The sequence below is a fragment of the Lagopus muta genome, chromosome 3 (assembly GCF_023343835.1).
Source record: "Lagopus muta isolate bLagMut1 chromosome 3, bLagMut1 primary, whole genome shotgun sequence".
NCBI lineage: Eukaryota > Metazoa > Chordata > Aves > Galliformes > Phasianidae > Lagopus > Lagopus muta.
The window spans coordinates 67,356,131-67,376,444 of record NC_064435.1 but is presented as its reverse complement, the minus strand read 5'-3'; the positions used below and the strand labels follow the sequence as shown (position 1 = coordinate 67,376,444).

Below are 20,314 nucleotides of genomic sequence, written 5' to 3'. Positions count from 1 at the left end.
GGCTCTTCAACACAAAATGTTGCAGTCACTTTATTTAAATGAGTTTGAATTTGCATTGTGATGTGCCATTCTGATTTAGAAAAAAAAAAATTAGATTTTCAGATCAAATTGACCCAGCCAGTGAAGCATTAAGAAACTGGCAGGTTTAGTCTGAAAGCCTCATGTTATATCAAACCTGCAGCCGGTGGAAGTCACAGAGCAGCAGGGAGAAAACAACTTTTTTTCACTGAAATCTTTCTCTTGTTCCTGTGCAAGATTTTTTGTTCTCACACATTTCCTCCTTCTCCCCTCAGGAGAACGCCCTTTCCAGTGCAATCAGTGCGGAGCCTCCTTTACGCAGAAGGGCAACCTCCTGCGCCACATCAAGTTGCACTCGGGTGAAAAGCCCTTCAAATGCCACCTCTGTAACTACGCCTGTCGGCGCAGGGATGCCCTCACAGGCCACCTGCGGACTCACTCGGGTAAGTGAGGGTATGGGCTTGCCTTACGGTGCTCCTGAACCACAGAGTGTGTATGGGGGTGTTGATGGCCCCAGTCATAGAATCATAGAATTGCTCAGGTTGGAAAAGACCTTAAAGATCATCGAGTCCAACCACGACCTAACCATACTACCCTAATGCTAACAACCCTCTGCTAAATCATGTCCCTGAGCACCACATCCAAACGGTTTTTAAACACATCCAGAGGTGGTGACTCAACCACCTCCTTGGGGAGTCTATTCCAGTGCTTAGCCACCCTTTCTGTAAAGAAGTTTTTCCTGATGAATTGTGAGAGGTCTTCTTATGCTGGGAAGGTCAGTGGTTGTGCGTCAGCATCAGCCAAGCAGCGAGCCAGCCGCACTGCTGTAGCTGCACAGAAATGACTGAACTCTGCTTGCGGTCATGGTCCTTCCCCAGAAATGTTTTTTTCTCATAATTCTTGGCCAATTAGAAATTTCTGTATTAGGGTTTCATCTCACACTGCATGTGAGTAATCCATTTCATGGAACTACTAATTCAAAGCTGCTGAAATTTTACGGTTTGGATGACATTTGTCTGCATACACAGATAACAAAGGGTCTGAACACAGTGGGCTTTAAGTCATGAAGTCTCAAAAACATTCCGTCTGGTAGTCATTACTGGTGTAAGGGGTGAACGACCTACTACACCTACAACATTTAGCAGCAGTTATTTGTTGTACTTGGTTATTATATATATTATATATCTTTGGTTATTACAGAAACATTGAAAGAAGAAGGGGGAGAAAGAGGGAGAAGGAGGGAGATAAGAATCTTCCAGAAAAGAGGACTCCGCTAGAAATTTTTAGTGTTTTCTCTTAACAGTAACACAGAGATCTGAATAGATATTCTTTGAATAGATGCATTTTTCCAATATTATTAACCTCGGTGTTTAACAAAAGCCATAGTCACATACTTCCGCAAAGCAAAACCAACCCAGCAACAATAAATCACATTAAAAAGAAGAGTGTAGTCTCACCTAGTTTCCCAAGCTAGGATGGAAATGCAAATTGGATAGGAGACCTCCAAGAAGGATGGCTGTAACTGACACTAGCAAATTTACATGTGAAAGTTGGCTTTAGAGCTGTAGTTTCGAACTGTGGAAGGGAAGCTCTCAAAGCAGAATTTCTGTGTTATACAAAACTAAGGAATATCTTCTAGCACACATTAAATGATAGGAATCCAAGGGTTGCTTCCAGATATCCAAAATAGTTTCTGCTTGTTCTGCGCAGTTTCATCCTGAGTCAGGAAAAGTACATGTTTAAATTTTCTAATTTGCCTCCCTCCCCCTTCCTGATTTTAGTGACTATGCACCTTTAATCCTATTTTTTCATATATACACTACACCTTAATTCTTTCAGCAAATGCTTCGGATTCCACAGCAAAAAGACAAAGCATAAAATGAAGATATTTATTGGTTCCCGTCATTAGCAAATTGACACAAATACATTAAAAAACAAATTCGATGCCTGAGTCTGATTTCCACCTGAGAATTTGTATACAAAATTCAAAAGCTTAGCTGCGTAACCATCTAAAGCCATGACAGACTTTTCAAGCTAAGACAGAAAATACAGGCCCCGAGGTCGACATGACTATGAAATTCCTGGAATTGCTTGAATCTGGATGGGTGAAAAACAGAACATTTTTTTTTATGCCCTTTGTTTGAATTTCCCGGAATAGAGAGCAAGAAAACATGTGAAATATAACATTGTTCTAAAAGAGCTGAGCTGATTCTTGTTCCAGCAGAACTGACATCCAGTCATGGGCAGGTGCGTGCCCACAAAAACACTGCAGGTCTTCCTCATGCACAGCCTCTATTGGAACCAGGCTTTAAAGTAACTTTACTCAGATCTTTGAAAGTGTCTCAGTTTCTAACTTTTGTAGATGTCATTTGTGAAGACTCAGTGTTACGGTCCTTATCTGACGTGAATAATCTGAAATAAGTTTGCAGCACCCACAGCATTGGCCTGCTGATGCAAAGATGTGCAGCTAGTTTTCCATTATTATTCTTAAATATGGAAAAAATAATTATCCATTTCAGTTAATGAGATACTTTTGCAGTACTTTTGTGCTTTTTTTCTTTTCCTGTTATTTATACCGTTATTAATATGGTGTTGCATCCCTCATGTGAATCTCTCAATTCATTTTGTTTTCTCCAGTTGGCAAACCCCATAAGTGTGGATACTGTGGTCGCAGCTATAAGCAGCGCAGCTCTTTGGAAGAACATAAAGAACGCTGTCATAACTACCTGCAAACCATGAGTATCTCAAGCAACCTTTATTCAGGTAATAAAAGTACCCATTTGGGGATTAGCACTGTTCAGTCATGTACTCAGAAAAAGGATTTCAGAAGGAACAGCTGTACCACTTGTGGCATCTCTTCTGTTGGAGAGGCAGAGTGTGATGCATATACATGCGTATCACCATCTGTGTGATACTGCATCTGGATTTATTCTATATTTGATAAGTGTTTGGCTTTTCTCATTTTGTTCAGCACAAATAAAAAGCCAAAGTGAAAGTCAGGTACATAATAAACATTTGCCAGACCTGGAATATTTCAGTTCGCTATCTCAATACCGAACATAATTTCATCACTTCTTGGTTTTGCTTGGAGTCCTGTTTTGTCAGTACTCTTGTGGATGTGTTCTTAATGAGTTAGTATTAGTGGTTTAGGTACGGCTCCAGAATCTCCCACAGTGCTTATCTCCTGCCCATCCCAGGTACAGCTTGATGGGCTTGACCTCTGTCACCAATGCGTACATCAAGAATGAGTCATATCTGTCATTGATCATTTGTCATATCTGTCTTTGATTTGACTCTTCCAAACAAGAGTGCAGGAAGCCAGAGGGATTTAACTTAGCCAGTCTGAGTCCAGAAAGGATAACAATTTATTAGCAGCCTTCTTTTAAAACTTTTCCATTTCCATCCAATTTTAAAAGAAACTCTTGTACTTCTCTCTCAGTCTTACCATGAAGGTGTAGCCCATCTCTTAGTGAACACAGAGTATAAAACTATACTCAGAAATAGAATAAAAAGATGCTGGGGATTGGATTATTTTAACAAAGGTACTAAAGATCTGTACAAGATTGATGGCAGAGAGAAGTCACATGCAATTTTAAATAGAGAATATAAAACTCAGCATCCGTGGTGGAGCTTCACGTTATAGCCTATCGAGTAAGTTACATTTCTTGCACACCTTTTTCATCTCATCAGCATATATTATTCAGTTTGTCAAATGACAAAATGGAAGGTTCCCTCTGACTTTGCAATGATGCCTCATTTAATACCTTATATCTGGACAGAACCTGAATATGTTTTTACATGCTATCAAATAATGTAAAGTATATGCACATAATGATAACAGCAAATGCAGCTGAGATACTTCTGGGAGACAGCATATTAGAGCAGTGTTCCTTCTAATTTTGTTGAGGGGCTGGAGCATGTATAAATAGAAAAGCTCGAAGTAATAATCCACAGTAGGCAGAATACTTAACCACAAAGAAGTGATAGGATTTAAAAGGAAATTTTCTTCCTCAAGATTCACATTTTTTGTATCTGGCATTGGATTTGAAATGCTGGCATGCAACACGTGAAAATCGACATGAATGAAAAGCTGCACTAATATTAAATACTTAAGTAAAAATGTGCATATGAAACTGATGTGTGGAATCAGAAACTATAATGAAAAATAATATCATTTCAGAGATAAGTAGATGTTTTTTATATAGCAAATCACGACAGAAAAGATTTTTCAGTAATTTAGGACTGAATATCAGATATCTCATTGGGATGAATACTTGGGGTATTGATAGACACTTTGGAAAGATGCTTTCCTACCACATTCTGAAAGCATCACAAAAATCCATCTTAGATATAATAGGAGTATTCTTGCAATTTAGAAGAAAAGTACAGGATTAACTTCTGGCTTTCGCCCTTGTGTTCTCCCAAAGATTTCACTCTTAACATTTAAATTAAAATTATTAGCACTCACTCAGATAATAAATCAGTTCTTTATTTTTCCAAACTTAAAATTTCTTTCCAGTACTTTTCCCAGTATTTTTCATTATAAAAAAGTTCTTTTATCTCACTGCAAACAGGGTAGTCCTGGGTATACTTTGCAGTCTTTACATTTTTTCCATTATAAACTCAAGGTTGAAAACATGCATTGAAACAGTTCAGAATGAGCGCGTGTCCTGGAATTTTTCGTACATTCTTCTTTATAAATAGAAAATGAAGCAGTTATATTATCAGTGTTCTTCTGGTATGTCAGGGCGTGATATGGAGCGAGATATGGACTAGAATTTCACTGGTCATGTGAAGCTCTTCTCTTAGAGATATTAACTGGATTTTTGCAGTTGAGTTGAGTGGAAGCATGCAGAAATATTATTAGGCCTATGTAAAAACACAGAATCATAGAATGGCTTGGTTTGGAAGACACTCCAGAAACCATCACATTCTAATCCCTGTGCCATGGTGTATAACCAAGATGTTATAATCACAATATAATTGTGTATAATCAATAGATATCAAGATGTTATAATTGCAATATAATCAAGAGAGTAAGGCAAAGCAAACAAGGATCACAAAAGAGAATAAGTGGAAGAGCTTACCCTTGGGTTGAGCTCACCAGAAAATACCAAAAGATGGGATCTCCAGAAAGGATCCTTCCCCTCTGGTAGCCAGCTCTTAAATAGGTCCAGGAGGGGTGGAGCCTGGCTCCACCCCTTCTGGCAGCACAGGTGAATTGCCTTCACCTGTGCTCCTCTGGCTGACTCAAGGCTCACCTCAGGTGATTAATCAGAGGTTCAGGCCGTGACTCAGCAGTTCCCATACACATGGGCAGGGTTGCCGCCCACCAGTTCAGCTGCCCAGGGCCCCATCCATCCTGCCCTAGAGCACCTCGAAGGATGGGGCACTACAGCTCCTCTGGGCAGCTGTGCCACTTTCACAGTAAAGAATTTCCACATCTTATCTATTCTAAACCTGACCTCTTTTAGTTTAAAGTGATTCCCCATTGCCCTATCACTACACTCTCTGATAAAGGGTCCCTTTCCAGATCTATTGTGAGCTCCTTTTAGGTTTGGAAGGCTGCAGTGAATTCTCCCCACAGCCTTCTCTTCTTCAGGCTGAACAAGCGCAGCTCCCTCAACCTCTCTTCACAGGAAAGGTTCACCAACCCTCTGATCATCTTTGTGTTTCTCCTCTGGACTCAATCCACTTGTAGATTTTCACTTGGAAAGATAATTTTTGATTTTTACAAGCAGCAAATAATAGCAAAATATTTATCAGATTGCAGAGAAATTTCTCGGGGGTTCAGTTGCAAAGGCTGGAAATCAGTGTTTAATTCAACTTTATCTATCTATCTATTTATTTAATGTCTAAGTTTTAAAAATTATAATATGGAAAGATTGAGTGAAATTGAAGACAATTTACACACTCTCGAAATATCAAAAGTGGACTCTTGTAATATCTAAATATTATAAATAATACATACATTTCTCAATTCTGTCATCTTTATAACTACATAGGTCACTCTTAAAGTAATATGTTCTATTTATTTGCATGGAAAATGCAACAAAGAGCACAACACCATTTGATAGAACAAATTATCAGCTACATAACACTACTAATCAATTTAGTCAACACCATTAGCTATTTATTTTTGCCAGCCATGGACAAGTGCCTTCATGCTGCCTCATAAAATTGTGTTCTAGAGGAGATGACCCACTGTCACCATGGCCACAGCTGAAATGCACCACCCACCACCTCACTGTGCTCACATCCACTGTTTGTTCTCCCTAAACATTCAGCAAGCATCCATGAATGTCAGTGTGTGCCATTTTTTCCACCTCAAGGAACTCACTGCTTGTAATTCATATGTGCCTCCATGTCATACACCATTTGTCGGACTGCCCCTCTCTGCCTTCTGTCACATGGAAATAAAATGGACTGGAATATTGGTGGGAACATCCAACCTCTACTGCCATACCACCACCATCTGCCTCTGACGTTGTAGAACAATGTAATAAAACAGGAGGCATTACTTTGAGATCTTTTTTTGTTTGTTTCCTCTGCTAAACTGCCTGCTTTAAGAGTTGTACTTACAAGCATTGGCCAGCCCAAGAAGCTAGCACATGCTGGTGACTAGATACCATCAATGCCCTCCAGTATCCTGCATCCTCACAACAAAATTCTGATCTGTCAGTCACAATCTTATTGCATCTTTATGGCGTCATTACATGTCTCTGTAATGTGTTCTGCTGCACCAGCAAATCAAGAACCACTTATGTGCTCTTCTACTTGGTAACATGTCATCTTGGACACTTTACTTGCTTTTTCCAATTATGCAGTAGAGCCTGACATTGCATATTTCAGAGGCAATGAAACTTCCACACTCTTGCTTTTATGGCAGTGCTGTGTTGCCAAAAAAACACTGCATTTTCCTGGATATTAAAAAGCACCCAGGCACCAGAGTAATGGGTCCTGTGAACCTTTCTCAGAGCTAAGTAGAATAAATCCCAGTGATGAAGTCTCAGCAAGCAGAAAAGGTGAAATGTAGCAGAGTGCTGCACCTATTTGAAAAAGCATGCAGAATCCAAGTCTAAAGTATTTTGCTTCTCCCTTTAATTCTGACTCACAACTTCAGGAAAAAAGAAATATCCCAGTAGCAGATAAAAATAAAATTAACCCTTTTCCTACTTTTCTGGAGAAAAAAGAAATAAGAAAAAAGAAAAGCTGAGATCTCATTCTGTATTATGTTTTCCTTGGATGCTGGAAGACAGAAACAACACCTTTGCATATATTTTTTATAGCCTTTATTTTGAAAGTTTCCTCATAAAAACACTGAAGAGAAAGGTAGCTAAAGTGAAATAGTCTCCCTGTTCTAGAGCTGCACAGCTAAGCTCCTTCCTAATCCTGCAGTGTCTTTAGCCACTGCACAAGGCTGGAAAACAGGCCTGACTATCAGACGTCGATGCTCCACTGTAGATGTAGCCTTACTGATTTAGCTAAAATTGTAATTTACATTCAAAAATTGCATCAGAGAAGTATAATGATAGATACGGGGTGAAAGGAAGATGTATGTTTGGGGGATGTTGGTGTAGTTTGCAACTATGTTTTCCACTACTGGAGTTGAGAAATTTGTCCATTATTCCTGCTAAAGAAGCAACAATCACATAGGCTGTGACAGGTGGGGTGACAGCAATAGGATGAAAAGATGAACTGCTTCATATCCATTATAAATCTATTATTATTATTCAATTCTATGATTCTATGCAGAGGGCTGTTAGGGTAGTATGGTTAGGTTGCAGTTGGACTTGATGATCTTTAAGGTCTTTTCCAACCCGAGCAATTCTGTGCTTCTAGGATAATATTAGGACCTCATTCACCCGTGGCCATGCAGACTGGGTGTAGAACAAGGGTGGAATGATTATGCTATGTACAAGCAGATGCCTTGCAATTACAGTCTCTTTTCTGTATCCTAAATGAGGTTGAAGGAAACATGAACACGTGTATAGATGAGTCAGTGTAAGGGGATTTGTTACGAAGAGTGAGAATTGACCTCTGTCTGCAGTGGTGAGCTCCTTGTTCCAACTGGTTAGGAGCTTAAAGACATTAGCTAAGAAACACTAAACTGAAGACAGTGGTTCCATTAAAATGGAACAAGTGTGCCTAATCCTTCTGATGTCATTTGATTTCAGTCATAAAAGAGGAAACTAACCAGAGTGAAATGGCTGAAGACCTGTGCAAGATAGGGTCAGAAAGATCCCTCGTGCTGGATAGACTAGCAAGTAACGTCGCCAAACGTAAGAGCTCTATGCCTCAGAAATTTGTTGGTAAGAGTTAAAAGTTTGCTGTCTCCTAAAAAATAAAACAAAACAAAATTAAAAAAAAAAAAAAAAAAAAAAACAAACAACAAAACCCTCACAAGATTTTCACTTTTGCTTTATGATTTTGTTTTACTAAATTAGCAATATTTATCTGTATATCAGCAGATATGGCAAAATGTTGGGGGAAAAAAACCCAAAACACTACCAAACTTCTAAATTATACATTTCTACAGGTTTAATTTTACACATCTGGAGATCTATTTTAAGTCTCCTAATCTGCTTCTTAATGCTTATGAACCAGATCTTCCCAAAATCAACACAGGTTCCTGAAGCTGCCTCAAGAACCTGAAAATGGTCTAAGAAATAGAATTTCCTACCGGGAAAGTATTTGACCATACTTTCATGATTATTTTATTAACTTCTTAAATGATCTCCAGATCAGGGCATATTGGTATATGTGGATTAATTTGTGAATTGTTCGACCTTTAAAAAGTCTGTATACTTTTATGGCCCAAAATGATAATGAAAATAAATGTATATAGTTCTGAGAATACCTAAACGAAAATATGTCTGTGTATATTCTAAGAGTAGTGCAAAAATGTCGTGGCCATTTGCACCTAGTAGTTGTGTTAACAATGAAAACGTGGAGGCTACACCTGTTTTATTCTTATAAGCCTTGCAGCAATTAATGGTTAGATCAGGTCTTTAACAGTCAAACTCACAGACAATATCAGCCATGCTGGGTTAGTATTAAATGAATAACAAGATGGGGGATCAGACAACAGCATACACTCTTTTGATTTACTTGCAGATCTACTTTTGATTTTCTTGTAATTTTCTGGACATTTATATATAATATTATTCTGTAGTAGACAGAGAAAACTGAAGTCTTTGGAAAAAAAAAAAAAACATTAAGAAGGTCTTCAGTCAAAAGTCAAGGCCTAGTCAAGTCAAAGCTAGACAAGTTTACAGGACAGAAATTCAAAATCTACATCCTTCAAAGAGGACACAAGGATAAATGGAAACTTAGTTTTTCTGAGACAAGAGAAGGAGAATTTCAGCTATGGCTAGAACAAAAAATAGCAGTGGAAGGCCAGCATGTCCAAAGTCAACTTTGCAGGAGGTGGTCAAGGATAAGAAATGATTATGCTTACATAGGGAAGGACAAATGAAGTAGCAGAGGTAGTTACCAAAATTATATCCACTGTGTGCAGCAAACCAGATTCGTTCAGACACCCTCGTTGCTGATTGTATTAGGCAAAAATACTAATTCTGTGAAAGCTCCAGGAAGACCAGAAGTGTTAAAATTTCAAAGGTATTAGCAAGAATCTTATGTGCAATATATCAGTGGGTGTGGACTGTTTCTTTCATTCTCTTTTTCCCTCTTCACCCTGAGAAACAGTAAAGACAGCCAGTTTAACTATGAGTCTTAAGAGAGCAGTTTCCTGTCAGTTTGTTATTCACGGTGCAATGCAGGAAGACAACATGCTGACAGTAGATACTTAGGGAAAATTGCTAATCTTGACAAGGATGAACTTTTTTTGCAAGAAAATGCCCCCGAATCCTTTCCTTTCCAATCCTCACCTACTGCCTCACGTAATAGGTGAATTCCTGATTAACACAAGGTTGGGCCATCTGGTTAGGGTAATAAAACATATTTATTGCTCCTGTAGATTACTATGTCATCCCAATCTCCATGCTGAATCCCAGGATTCCCAAATGGAATTATTTGCCTCAGAGAAAGATTGTCTGCTATTTCACTCATTGTTCTAAATGTTCTAAAAACTAAATCCATTACCTTTCAAATGTAAGATTGTTCACCACATTAAACTAGTTATCTGTAAAATTCTTTGACAGCAAAAGTCTGCATGAAGTCCTCTGTGTTTTCTAAACTGGAATAACTCCAGACCTGAAAACAGAACAGGGCCTTCCATACTAGGGAATCAGAACTACAAGTGAGATGCACACATTTATCATGTTTGTAACAATAAGCAGCAAAGGAAACCAAGGAGAGGAAAAATAAATAAATAAACAAATAGAGAAAAGCCTGCATTCACTGGATGCATATGTGTTACTATTTAAATACTTGCTACAGAAACCTGAAAAGTGCAAAGCTTGAAGTGCATCAAACCATTAGCAGTTTAATTTACTTATGCTCTAATAACCACAGAAATGAGTTATTATTTTTAATGAGTGCGAGTATTATCTGCATTACCCAGATGTAGAAATGATACCTGCCTGCCTCAAGTTTGGGTGTTTTCAGACAGCTCTGATCATATATTTCTTATGGGCACTTGATCCTGTCAGTGCAACTACCAACTAGTTATGCTACATAAAGCAAATACTACCCAAGAAACTGCTATTAAAATTATATCTTCCAGATCCCAAAATTTTGTGTATAATAAAAACCAGTTCAGCTTTTCAGTGGTACACAGTGTAAATGGAATACAAACGATTTTGACTTTCTTTCTTCCCCTATGAATTAAGGGTATATGTTCACATTAGGAGATTTTTTCTATGTATCACTCAAGGGTCTTTCACATCTCCTATTCTGAATCTTAGGAGTCAAAAACTGCCTTGGAACTGTAGCATTAGAATGGGTAAATCTGATATACATACATATATATATGCACCACATTAGTGGGGTGCTCAAGTTGGCAAAATGATGGGGTAAGGAAACAAAAAGAAGCAGGAGTTTGTGCAGTACAATGAGAAAGTGTCTATACATCCCTCATAGGAACTTCTGCAATGCCAGCAGTGTTTCTTTCTCTGCTTACATAGCATGCACAAACCAGTACGAAACCGTGTATCGTGGGAAATGCTGACAGTAGGACTTTCTACAGTTGAGGCCCATTATTGCCAGTTTTCTAGGCTGTACTCTTGCTCTTCACTGACTTTCTCTGTTCAAGATGAATAGAAACTGGGTGGGAAATCACTGAGAAATTAAACTGTGGATCTTCTGGTAATTTTTCCATGTTCCTATGAATGTTTATTTTAGTCAAATTAGGATACATTTGATGATGCCATTTATATTTTGGGAGCTTCAGGAAAAAGGAGGGGAAAATCTAAGGTCTACAAGCAAATGCTGTGTTGATCAGGAAATGGTGACAGCACTACAGACCTCACAGAGATGTTTGTGGCTTTCACTGAATTTCCCAAGACTTCTTACAGAGTGAGGAAAGACATCCAGACTGTAGCTAATGTGGTACTGGTAGTTCCTAGGAATCTATGGGATTTTTTCATTTCTCTGTTGTTGCCCACATTTATTATGGGCCTCAGAACACCGATGGTTTAAAGCAGTGTTTGAGAAAACTGCTCATGTTCATAAAATCAGTGCCCATGACTTAATAGTTTTTCTCACTCCTAACTTTCTATTCTATGATGTTTTTAATCCTATTCGTCCAGGAATTTTGAGAGATTGTCATATTCAGTACTCCAAGTGGGGCTATCCAGAAAGCAATACATCAGTGTAATCCAATTTAAAAAAAAAAAAAAAAAAAAAAAAAAAAAAAAAAAAAAGAGTCTCCCATAGCTTTGTCTTCCCAAATCAGAATCAGTAACAAGTAATCGTGCTCTTCCCCTGCCTTTCTATGTCATGGGAAAAATGTCTTCCAACTATGAATGCACTTACAAATTTTCCTTAGTTCTTTTTTCTTGTGCACTATAATTTTTTTCAAGGAGAATCTGGAGCTTCTCTAAATGTGTCTAATGTATGGCTTGTTTAAAAAAACAGGTGTGGGGGGAAGGTTGCAATACTGAAAATTTAATTTTTATTTGTTTCTGTGGGAAATTACATATGAGAACATTAATGATATGGGTTGTTTGTAAGAAATTGAATATTTAAAACACACATTTTCTACTCTAAAATCTTAACATTTTGGGAAAAAAAATGATGATGTCCTTCATGCAGTGAAACATAATGTCCAGGCTCCCTGTAACTGTGCTGGTACACTTAGCCACAAAGGCATGCCCCAGTCCACTGCTGGAGTCAGATGAGGGAGTCCAGTTAGAAAGGAGAGGATGAAACACTCAATCTACAGCTCCCACAAGTCCCCATATATCTATCTTCTCCTACTTGCTTTTCCAGAAACCTCAGATTATTTTTGCAGGTTAAAAAACGAACCAGTTTTCTGACCAGCTGTATTAGAAAACTGTGAGTACTATAGGTGAATTTCAAAGGTGGATTCGATCAACTCTTGTATTTCATGTTGGGTGGTTTTTTTTGGTTTGTTTTGTTTTTTTTAAAACATGGCATTCATTTCCTTAATTGTGTAGAAATCAGTTGTCTAACTCCTGACTGTTTTTCACTGCAGGTGAGAAGTGTCTGTCTGATCTTCCATATGATGCCACCACCAACTATGAGAAGGAGAACGAGATAATGCAGACCCACGTCATAGACCAGGCCATTAACAATGCCATCAGTTACCTGGGGGCAGAGTCCTTGCGTCCCCTTGTCCAGACTCCTCCGGTTGGTTCTGAAGTGGTGCCCGTCATCAACCCCATGTATCAGCTCCACAAACCTCTCGGGGACAATCAGACTCGCTCCAACCATACAGCTCAGGACAGCGCAGTGGAAAACTTGTTGCTGCTCTCCAAACCTAAATCAGTCTCCTCTGAACGGGATGCCTCTCCCAGCAACAGCTGCCAAGACTCAACAGATACGGAGAGCAATAATGAGGAACGCAGTGGTTTAATTTACTTAACAAACCACATAGGTCCCCATGCAAGAAATGGCATATCTATAAAAGAAGAAAGCAGGCAGTATGATGTCTTAAGGGCAGGTACTGACAATTCCCAGGATGCTTTCAAAGTGATCAGCAGCAATGGGGAGCAAGTGAGAGTTTACAAGTGCGAACACTGTCGAGTCCTTTTCTTGGATCATGTGATGTATACAATCCACATGGGCTGTCATGGGTTCCGCGACCCTTTTGAATGCAACATGTGCGGCTACCACAGCCAGGACAGGTATGAATTTTCTTCCCACATAACTCGAGGAGAGCACCGTTTCCACATGAGTTAAAACTCCTCGGGCACAGCTCCAGTCTCAACAACTACATTACTGCAGCTGCACAAGCAACAACAGCAACAAAGCACAAGACTAGTGGACAGTAAAAGTACAAGAAAATCAATAATTCAGATATATTCTCCCACAAGGAAAGATTTTTCTTTTGGTAGCATGTGTTGCAACTCAGTTTTCTAAAGTGAATATTAAAGTTTTTACTGAAAGCATTTGATCACGAAAACCTTTAGTAATGTATGTAGGAGCTTTTGTAGTCAGATAGCTGAAAGTCCTTTCCTTAACTGATGCTTCTTGCAACCCTCCCTTGCCAAAACTGCTACCCACGCACAGAATGCACAGCGTGGATGTGAACATGAGACAGGAATGGCCTAGCTTTCTCTCTTAACACCCTGCATACAGGGTTCATGCACCAGATGCATTTTTTTTATCTTCCAGGTTTTATTTGACTCATACAGAAAGATTAAACTCAACTAAAAATTGAGGGCCCAGCCATCCCAGTTGACTTTGCAGACAGCTGGGGTGGGACTGGAACCCAACCAGAGGGTCCAGGGTTACTTTGGCAGTAAAAAGTTGAACGTTTCCACCTGCAAGGGTGCTGTTGGAATTGACATTGTGGCATGCCTTGTTTGTGTCACTAGGCACACGAGCAGGTATGTGGAAGATACAAGAAACACCCTTGTAATATACTCTGTGAAGTATGAATTGCATTTAATGTATAGAAAAGAATATTGATGGCTCTTCCTTAAACAAATGTTTTCCCTCCCTATTCAATAGAACCCCACTTACTGTTAAGAAACTCCTCCTCTCTCTGCAGAAACAAGTTACAATGTATTTAATTTTTCTTTTTTGAGTTTTAGTTATTTAGAAAAGTATAATGTACAGTTGAGAAAAGCACTAGCTAGAAATACATGTGGGGAAAATTCTCCTTATGCACATTTCTCATTTTTTTATACTGTCTGGAAAATACCCAAATATCCCTATATTTTACCTTCGAGAAATTCCCGTTCTGCTTCCACGGATGACGTCTTGCAGATTTTGTGGCTCTATTTGTGTTGTACTTAATTATTTGTAAAACACCAAGCTGAATTAAACCAGCTAGTCAACATTTGTAGCCTCCTTCCTCTTTCCTGGTATTTTCTATTTAAGGAGGGATCAATCCCTCAGTGGTAGCCTCTTTGCAGATGTGCTAAATACGTTGGCTTCTTGGTTAGCAAAACATTCAGAACGCACTTGGAGCTAATGTTAGGGTTAAAAAAAAACCTGGTGTTTTGCTGAATAGAGGGCAGAGAATGCAGTACTTTGCAGAGTCCAGGAAATTCACCACAGCTTTCTCCATGGTGGATTCTGCTGCAGATACTGTAACTTCAGTTAGAATAAAAACTCCTCCAAGAAAAACTTTCTAACCCCAAACACAGCTGATGTGAAAAAGTACTTTAAAAAACTGAAGTTCCTCTTCCAAATAGTTCATTCCTCTCCCTAAACACCCTCATAATATGAAATTGATCTGAAATGAAAATTTTACAGCTGCACCAGAAGAACTCTAATTGGTGCTGCAATATTTTCTGGGCATCATTCCTAAAAACAACCTACCCGATTAACTGAATGTTTCAATCCTTTCATTCCTTATAATAAATGTATGTTCTCCACTTAAAAAAAAAATAAAAAATCATGTAACCCACAAGTTTATCTGCCTTGTAATACAGTCACACGTTCTCTCACAAGTGCAAGCACACGCATGATTATAAAAGAGATTTAATGGAACCATGAACACTTGTACCTAGGGCAATTTGGCCTGATATGCATAGTTATATTTAATACACAATTCTATTGTGGACACCCAGTTCCTCCTTCTGCTTTCACTTTTGCAGGTGTAAGTCAGGAGCAATACCACAGAAGTTAGAGGAAAAACACTGATGAAATAATGAATTACAAATACATTCTCTTACACTCTTCATATGCTGGGTCTGCACAGCAGTGGTCGGACACATGCACAGTAGTATTTTTACACTGTGTGTGCATGCAAGTATGCATAGTGAGTAGCTGTATTACCAGAAGTGAATGCTGTGTAGGGATGTCCATATGCTGATGCACACACCTACAAAAGTGAAAGCAAACTATATAGTACACTTCAGGTAGTAAAAGCACATACAAAATATCCAGTGCCCCCCTCCCAAACCTTAGTAACGTAATGTACAGGTGCAAAGCTGAGCGCTCCCAACACCCTGTTTTAGCTCAGTCACAAGACCTGGCTGCTTGACACCTTACAGCCCAAGCTGGCTGCAGGCACTAAAGGATCGTGGGCCAATTTCAGGCCACAAGCGTGGGTTTTGTCAGCACGTCTGTTACGTGTTCAGTTTCAAGACAGCCTACATGTGGCAACAAGGTAAAAGGTGCCATCACTTACATACTTTGTGTAGGGATGACCTGAAGAAGACCTTCAAGGGAGAAGCTTAAGCTGATGATGGTTTCATTTGTTTTTGTTGTAATCGGGTTATTTCAATAAAGTTTAAGAGGGCTCATTTTTTCTGCAGTTATTTGGCATATATATTCACCCATTCTTGTCCCTCTCAACCTTCAACTGATCCAGACTAAGAAGGAACAAAGTAATTTCTTACCTCTTGGATGTCATTTGTGTAGAGTTATGACTACTCTATTATTTTTGGCTGTTCTTAGATATAGGCCATTATACACCCCATGTCATCATTTTCTTAACTCTTCATTTTAAGGCACCCCAGGCTATAAAAGAGGAGGTGGCAAAAGCTTACTCAGGTGGTTGGATTTTTTTTTTTTTTTACTATACAAATAAATACAAATAAAGCAACATTCATTAACCATATAAACAAGCACAGTTCCAGCTGAATTCAAAACTTCATTGGACTTAGCTTTATTAAATATGATTTCTGACCAAGCTCACTGTCTTTGCAACATTTCTGTGTACACATGTGTGTGTATGAATTTCTATGTTACTTCTCAACAGACACATGCTCTATTCATACTTTTGTGTATCACCAATTTTATATACATATATATGTGTGTGTGTGTATATATAAATATATCTAAAATGGTTCCTATCACATAATGATGCACTGTCAATCACAGTGGGTTTCTTTCCTGCGTATGGAGTTTCTTTATTTGTACTATAACAGAACATGTTGATGTTGTATATTAAACAGTACAGTGGTATAAGTAATATTAAGATATGGCGTATCAGAGGGCATAGTCAAAAGGCAGGGGCAAACAGCATTTCCCATTCATGAAGGGGATTTGGGGGGTTATTTTTTGGATTGCTTTTGCACAAATCATCTTCAATTTGTTTAGAACCAAATGTTTCAATAATTTTATTGTACATGACAGGAAGGCATGAAAGTAGGATGCTGTGTACATACATCTAAACGAACTGTGCCCTCAGAAAACTAGCTTAGTATAATCTCCCTTTTTTCTATGCTTTGCTGTGGTGCAATAACTTAATATAGTTTAACTAAGCCGAGAAAAAGAGTAAATATGGTGAATGGCTTTAAGTTTATACCTGTGTGGAAAAAAAAAAAGGTAAAAAAGAACCACTTTCTAGCCTTTCCCTGGGCACTGCCTTTTCCAATAGAAACATTGCATTTACACTTTTTTTTTTTTTTTTTGCTGTGATTTTATATTGTAACTTTTTTTTTTTTTTTTTTTTTGAGAAAATTGTATTTGAAAAAATCATAAAAAATGTGAAATGTTATTAAGTTTTGCCTGCAAAGTGAGATGTATGTATGTTGTAAGATAATGTGGTTGGGGAAAAAGAGAGAAGGAGAGAAGGGGAGAGAGAAGGAGAGAAAGAGAGGGAAGGAAATAAAGCACCACAACCAAAAGAGACATGAAAGCCCAGAACATTTCTGTTGCTTTCCTACCAGTGAAGAAGCAACTGTGTACAGCTCAGGCCCTGTATGGGTGGGTGGTTGTAAGTGAGCAGTGCACAGCCCTGAGGGACACTCAATAGGCAGCATCACCCTCAGCCTCTGGTACCACACCCTGTGCTGAGTTTGTCCCTGCTGTCCTCCCAATCCATCTTCGGTGGCCAAAAAAAGATCACACTGCTTCTGACAGGCTGCATATAGCTGCCTTGCCAAGCCACTTCCAGCTGCACAGATTTGCTACATCCCACCAGCACTGCCCTTGGCCACAAAATCTCAGGTAGCTGCTTCGTGCAGCTGACTTTAAGCAGGCTTCTTCCCTTCCAGTCAGCCCATGCCCTTTCCTCCATCAGCAAGACTAAGCCATTACAGAACACAATTACTTCTGCATGTAGAGTCATGGTAATTCAAAAGAAAACACTGAGAAATTATTTCTACTATTTACCATAACAAAGGTGATTTCTCTCTGCGGGTGTCTCTGTTTCTTTCAGATTCCAGCACAGTAAATTTCACATCACATATTAATGCAAACAAGAATCATTGTTCTGTTTAGAAAAGGCACAGTTTATAAGTTTTAGAACTATTTACGTTTGTAAAACAGTATTATTATGAACAAAATGAGATTTAAAAAGCCCTTTGGTATTGTAATCAATTATTTTACAGATTCCTAAAACTAGATATTCCTCAAGTTACTTGCATTTATTTTCATCATGAACTATTACTATTTTTCTGTAAGAAGGAAGATTCCAATGTCACCACAGCCAGTTCTCAGTAAATGAACTGAACTATACTCTTCAGTTTCAGCAAATGGCTCTCCAAGAAATTGAGATGTTAAATGATAATAATCACAAAAAAATAGACTAAATGTAATATTCCCAGTAGAAATTATTAAATCCTTGAACTTACACAGATTTAAAGTTTGCATTGCTAAAAACCCACGGCAGGTACTTCTTGTTTCAAAGACTTCCTATCAAATCATCTTACTTACGCTTTTCCTACTCTCTTAACTTGACTAAATGGTACCAGAAATGGCTGTAGGTGGGAAGATATGCAATGTTACACAGACACCAGTGAGCATTTGTAGCTGTGAGTCCCCAGCCAGGATTCCCAATCCATATTTAAGCATCTACGCATGTGCTCACCAACTAATGTTTTCTGATCAGTCTTTAAAATCAAGAAACAAACTGAAACAGCCATGATTCTTCATGTAGATATCAAAATAAGAACTCAGAACCAGATCTGGAGTACAGAGATCTGATAATATCATTATTTCCTACTTTTTTTCTGGGTGAGGAAAAAAAAAATCACTTGGGGAAAAGTGCTTAGGAGCGCTTCTGACTTTCCCAACAGACTGAAAATATTGCACCATTTTTGCCAACTGGGTTGCACCTGTAATCAAAAGACACAACCTACTGCTTGTTTGGAAGGAAAACGGTGCACGAGACCAAACTGTGGTCTTAATGCATCATAAAGGACCAAAACCCATCAGAACTGGTCTGTAAAAGGTGCCAGAATTGGGCAATAGAGGTCTTCGGTTTTAATTTTAAAAAGAGGTCCATTATCCCAGTTTCCTAGTTTTAACTTGTGGCTTTTTCTCCAACTCTGAATTTCCAGGGCTCCTGAACGCATAATTCTCACCTAAATCACTGGAAGTTGTTCAAGCAAAGCATTTCTGAAATCGTGCCACTGTTGCCAGAAGATAGGTACCCTCCAAAAAAGGAGGACCAACGGATTAGCAGTTTTACTGAAAATGGGATAGATGGGAGTGAGAAATACATAGATGGGCTTCAGAGAGCATCACTTTCCAACCAAAAAAAAATGGACTGCAGCAAGCACAGCTGAAACTACACTGTGCTAAAAGAGACTACTAACTGCAGTGAGAGTTGAGCTAACTGCTAATTTATTTAAAGTAAGGCCTCACTGCTTTAGAGAGGACCCAGGTTGCAGAACAATTCCCAGTTTTATCTGTCCCGACCACACGTATGAGGCATGTGAGTGACAGAGGGCAGCTGCTGCTGTTTCTGCCGCGGGTGGTGGCTGCAAATCACACAAACCAACGCCTTCCTGTCCCTTGGGAGAGAAGTGAAGGTTCTGGTTTATAAGCAGTTAGCAAAAAAAAAAAGACAAAAATCTACACCTTGCAGCAGACAGCGAGCCCAGGGCTGGCGGGGTGAGGAAGTTAATCAGCACCAAGCAGGCTGTTCGGGATGAGGCCAAACAGATGGCTCGTCTCTGAAACGGCAAAACGGGAAGCAGATGTGGCCACCGCTTCTCCCCATGCATAACTGGGAACCAGCCGGTTGGTGAGGAAATTTGCATAACAAGGATAATTTGGTATCAAAACTGTCCCTAGAAGTGATCTGAATGGATCTGGGCACAGTTGACAGTTTTCACTTCTTGTTTCCCACTCGGTGTTCAACCAGATTAAATTTTAATGTTGAGCCACCCGTCTGCCCGAGGTTACTCTCAGCACTTCCCAGGGAAAGCTGCGTCGCAGGCAGGGGAAACTGCGCTGAAGCTTTCGGGGCCAAAACCCTCATTTGTTAAGCCGGTGAAAATGTCAGTGACTTATTTCAGCAGGCTCTGATTATCAATTTAAAGCCTACAAACTCCACGTCATTCCACAGGCAAACAGTAAAACAGATTCTGAGTGAATACCTTCTATTTGCGTGCACCAGAGCAACGGGAACCAAGTGAGATGCAGGCCTGGGGTGAAGCCCGTGGAAGTTCCTTCCTGCAAGGGGCAAGGCCAAGCGCCCCAAACACACCAGCCCCTCTCCTCACCTCCCCAGCAGTCCCTAGGGCACTCCCTACGGCCTCAGGGGCCACTCAGAGCCTACAGACAGTGTGCTGATGCTTCAAGAAAGTGGGTCGGAATGAAACTTTACCAGAACAACTCAGAAAATATAAATACTTAGGGAGAAGTTTTAACACATATGTACGATATGCTACATATAAAGGAGGGTTTTCTTTATCTTCCTCTCTATTTTTCTTGCAGATTGTAGTTATGTCTGTTTCGCTGCAGCTTTGTAGCATTTCCGTTGCATTGATAAGGACTAAATACTGCAGCCTTTATATGC

At 39.2% G+C, this 20,314-nt stretch overlaps 1 protein-coding gene across 11 annotated transcripts in view; it reads left to right on the top strand.

Moving 5' to 3' along the window:
* Positions 1-16,970, top strand: part of IKZF1 (IKAROS family zinc finger 1) — a 72,955-nt gene extending 55,985 nt beyond the window's left edge. For 7 of the 11 annotated variants that reach the window (XM_048939367.1, XM_048939369.1, XM_048939364.1 and 4 more), the window contains 4 exons: positions 294-461; positions 2,656-2,781; positions 8,196-8,330; positions 12,638-16,970. In XM_048939367.1, coding sequence (XP_048795324.1) covers positions 294-461; positions 2,656-2,781; positions 8,196-8,330; positions 12,638-13,344 — 1,136 coding nt within the window. In that variant the 3' untranslated portion in view covers positions 13,345-16,970. The remainder of the gene's footprint in view (positions 1-293; positions 462-2,655; positions 2,782-8,195; positions 8,331-12,637) is intronic. The other 4 variants (XM_048939371.1, XM_048939363.1, XM_048939372.1 and 1 more) reach the window with 2 other exon arrangements.
* Positions 16,971-20,314: the final 3,344 nt, after the last annotated feature.